Source organism: Eimeria acervulina, genomic scaffold (genome assembly GCF_000499425.1).
Source record: "Eimeria acervulina Houghton genomic scaffold, Eah_scaff1196, whole genome shotgun sequence".
NCBI classification, from domain to species: domain Eukaryota; phylum Apicomplexa; class Conoidasida; order Eucoccidiorida; family Eimeriidae; genus Eimeria; species Eimeria acervulina.
Window position 1 is genome coordinate 5,547 of NW_013550339.1, and position 3,387 is coordinate 8,933.

At 57.3% G+C, this 3,387-nt stretch overlaps 1 protein-coding gene across 1 annotated transcript in view; it reads left to right on the plus strand.

Annotated features, from left to right (window-relative positions):
• The window catches only part of EAH_00056910 (hypothetical protein, conserved), a gene marked incomplete at both ends in the record, with an annotated part of 3,474 nt that extends 1,081 nt beyond the window's left edge, over positions 1 to 2,393 (plus strand). Inside the window, 2 exons of the mRNA XM_013397498.1 lie at positions 20 to 1,776; positions 2,259 to 2,393. Coding sequence (XP_013252952.1) covers positions 20 to 1,776; positions 2,259 to 2,393 — 1,892 coding nt within the window. The remainder of the gene's footprint in view (positions 1 to 19; positions 1,777 to 2,258) is intronic.
• Between the last annotated feature and the right edge of the window lie 994 nt (positions 2,394 to 3,387).

A 3,387-nucleotide genomic window follows, 5' to 3' on the forward strand; every position in this document is an offset into this window, starting at 1 on the left:
GACGCTGCTGCTGCTGCAGACGCTGCTGCTGCTGCTGCAGACGCTGCTGCTGCTGCGGCTCCCTCCACTGTTGCTATGGGTATCTCAGCTGCACCAGATGCAGCAGCAGCAGCAACTGCAGCGGTAGACTACTCAACAGCAGCAGCAGCAGCAGCAGAAGCTGCGACATCGGCAGCAGCAGCAGGCAGTCCAGTGCCAGCAGCAGCAGCAGTAGCAGAGCCATCAGAAGCCGCAGCTACCGGAGAAGCGCTAGCAGCAGCAGCAGCAGCAGCAGCAGAAGCACAAGACACTCCTTCAGCGCCTCCGCCAGCAGCACCACCACCTGCAGCAGCAACAGCAGCAGCACAGCCAGCAGATCCACCTGGAGCAGCAGAAGCAGTAGGTGACAGAGGAACTGCAGCAGCAACAACAGCTGCAGCAGCAGCAGGTGCAGCAGCAGGTGCTGTAACAGGTAGAGCAGCAGCAGCAGCAGCAGCAGCAGCGGAGGGAGCGCCGCCTTTTCTGTTCTTCTCTCAAGGCCTTGACCTAACTCACCTGTTTTCTGCTAGCAGACAGCAGCAGCAGCAGCAGCAGCAACAGGACGGCGGCCGCGTTGTTGCTGCTGCGGCTGGTGGTGCTGCTGATGCAGCAACAGCCCCTGTCTCTCCTGCTGCAGCTGGAGACACTTCGAGCGTATTGCTGCAGCAAGGAGGCCAGCAGCAACCAGCAGAGCACCAGCAGCACGAGGAGCAGGAGCAGCAGGCTGGCGCATGCAGATTGGCTGCTGCTGCACAGCGAGTGCAGCAGGAGGAGTGCCCTCCAGCAGCAGCAGCAGCAGCAGCAGCAGCAGCGGGATCTGCTCCAGAATTACCAGGAGAAGCCGCTACTGCTGCTGCTGCTGATCCTGCAGAAGCTGGTCCTCCGTCTGCGCCCCAGCAGCAGCAGCAGCAGCTCCAGCACCCGCAGCAGCAGCAGCAGCAGCAGCAGCAGCAGCAGCACCCGCAGCAGCAGCAGCAGGTGTTTGCTGTTGATCGCATTGTGGGAGTGAGGACAACAGCAGCAGGTTGTCTCCGCTTTAAAGTCCGATGGGCAGGGCTTTCTGCTGCTGAAGATACTTGGGAGCCGCAGCAGCACTTGCTAGGTCTGGACGTGCTGCTGCAGCAAGCGCAGCAGCAGCTTGGCGTCGATTGCTTCTTGCCGTGGGGCCCCACAGACCCACGCGCAGCAGCAGCAGCACAAACAACTCATGCAAGGGAGCAGCAGCAGCTACCCCGTCAGCCCTCAGCTCCCAGCAGCAGCAGCAGCAGCAGCAGCAACAGCGGCAGCGGCAGCAGTAGTAGTAGTAATAGTAGTAGTAATAATAATAGTAGTAGTAGTAGTAGCAGCAGCAGCAGCAGCAGCAGCGCCGAGGACAGTGCTGTCGATGGGCATCCTAAAGACGTTTGCCCGCATGCAGCCTCAGGCAGCAGCAGCAGCAGCAGCAGCAGCAGTGGCGCTCTCGTCTCAACTCCTGGCGGTGCGCCTGAAGCGTGCAACAGCAGCAGCAGCAGTAGCAGCAGCAGCAGCAGCAGCAGCAGGACGTCTCCGCCTCCGCCTGTGCTGCAAAGTGTTGTTAAGTACCGCAGCAGATTTGGAAGAGGAGAATATCGTGTTAAATATTGGGGTGTATCATCAGGTGGGCAGCAATGGGTGGCTGAGCAGCAGCTGCTGCAGCAGCTGCTGCTGCTGCCGGAGACAGCACTTTCTGCTGCTGTGAGGCAGCAAGCTGCTGCAGCAAAGGAACAGTGGAGAGAAAGAGTAAATGAAAATGCGGGCCTCAACAACGCATGGTGGGGCTGCGTCTAGCTGCTCCTCCTGCTGCAGCAACTGCTGCTGCATCTGCTGCAGCAACTTCTGCTGCACCTGCTCCTGCAGCAGCAACAGCGGCTGCATAGCTGCAAGCCCTGGATGACGGCACTACCTTTTGCTGCTGCTTCTGCTGCTGCTGCTTCTGCTGCTGCTGCTACCGCCGCACCTGCTGCAGCTGGAGCAGCAGCAGCAGCAGCAGCAGCAGCAAAAGAAGCATTGTCATGTCTGACTCGGAAGGTTTATATATGTTTGCTTCTTAAGGGAGCTTCCAAGGAGACACCTTTGAGCCTTATTTATATCAATAGTCGGAGTTGCTGCTCTTGCTGCTGCTGCTGCTTGTGCTGCTGCTGCTTGTGCTGCTGCTGCTGCTGATACTTTCGTAGGCTTGCGTAGGAACATGCTTTACAGGTTGCAGGGCTGTGCTGCGCTAGGAGACTTTACACAACAGCAGCAGCAGCAACAATAGCACCAGCAGCAACAGGAGCAGCAGCAGCACAAGCAGCAGCAATAGCACCAGCAGCAGCAGTAGCAGCAGCAGCGAAGAACTGCGATGTCGTCTAGCATAAGAGTCTCTTTACAAATATCTTTCTGAGGTGTACATACACCTGAGGGTGGGCTGCTGCTTCTGTCTCCTTTCTGCTGCTTTGCCTCTTCTACTGAAAATAAATAATAATAAAAATAAAAATATTATTGTCGAAGAGGCTGTTACGCTGTTATGCATTTCGTCCCTCGAATACACCGGTTGCATGCAATGCTGCTGCTGCTGCTGCTGCTGCTGCTGCAGCAGAGACTGCAAGAAGTGCAGCAGAATCAGATGCAGCAGCTGCAGCAGTAGCTGTTAATCTAGCAGCAGCAATGGCTTCCGTTGCTGCTTCAGGCATTGCTGCTAGCTGTTGCTTGTGAGGGCTTTTCTGCGGCTGCTGTTGCTGCTGCTGTTGCTGCTGCTGTTGCTGTTGCTGTTGCTGCTGCACCGGCCCTTACATTTTTTCTTGCTGCTGCTAAGCCCTGCAGCAGCTCCTCCTGCTTAGACGCAGGCAGCTGCAGAAATTCATCCTTCTCCAGGACAGCTGTACATACACCACAAACAAAGCAGCAGCAGCAGCAGCAGCAGCAGCAGCCGTAGCAGCAGGAGCATCAGCAGAAGCAGCGGTCAAGCAGTTGTATCTTCCTCAACCTTCCAGGCTAATGCTGCGGCTACTACTGCTGCTGATGTTGCTGTTGCTGCTGCTGCTGCTGCTGAGGTGTACAGGCAGCTTACGGGCCTCTGCTTTATCTAGTAATTCAGATGACGAGAAGTAGGGGGGCCCATCTTGGGGGCCTCGGTACAACCCACAGCCAATTATCCTGCAGCAGCAGCAGCAGCAGCAGCAGCAGCAGCAGTAGCAGCAGCAACAGCGCAGAGGAGGCGTGCTGAGTCGCAGCTGCAGCAGTAGCTTTTGCTAGGTGCAGCAGCTGCTGCTGCTGCACTCCCAATAGCAGCAGCAGCAGCACCTCCTGCAGCAGCAGCAGCAGCAGCAGCAGCAGCAGCAGCAGCAGCAGTAGCAGCACTTACCTAACGGG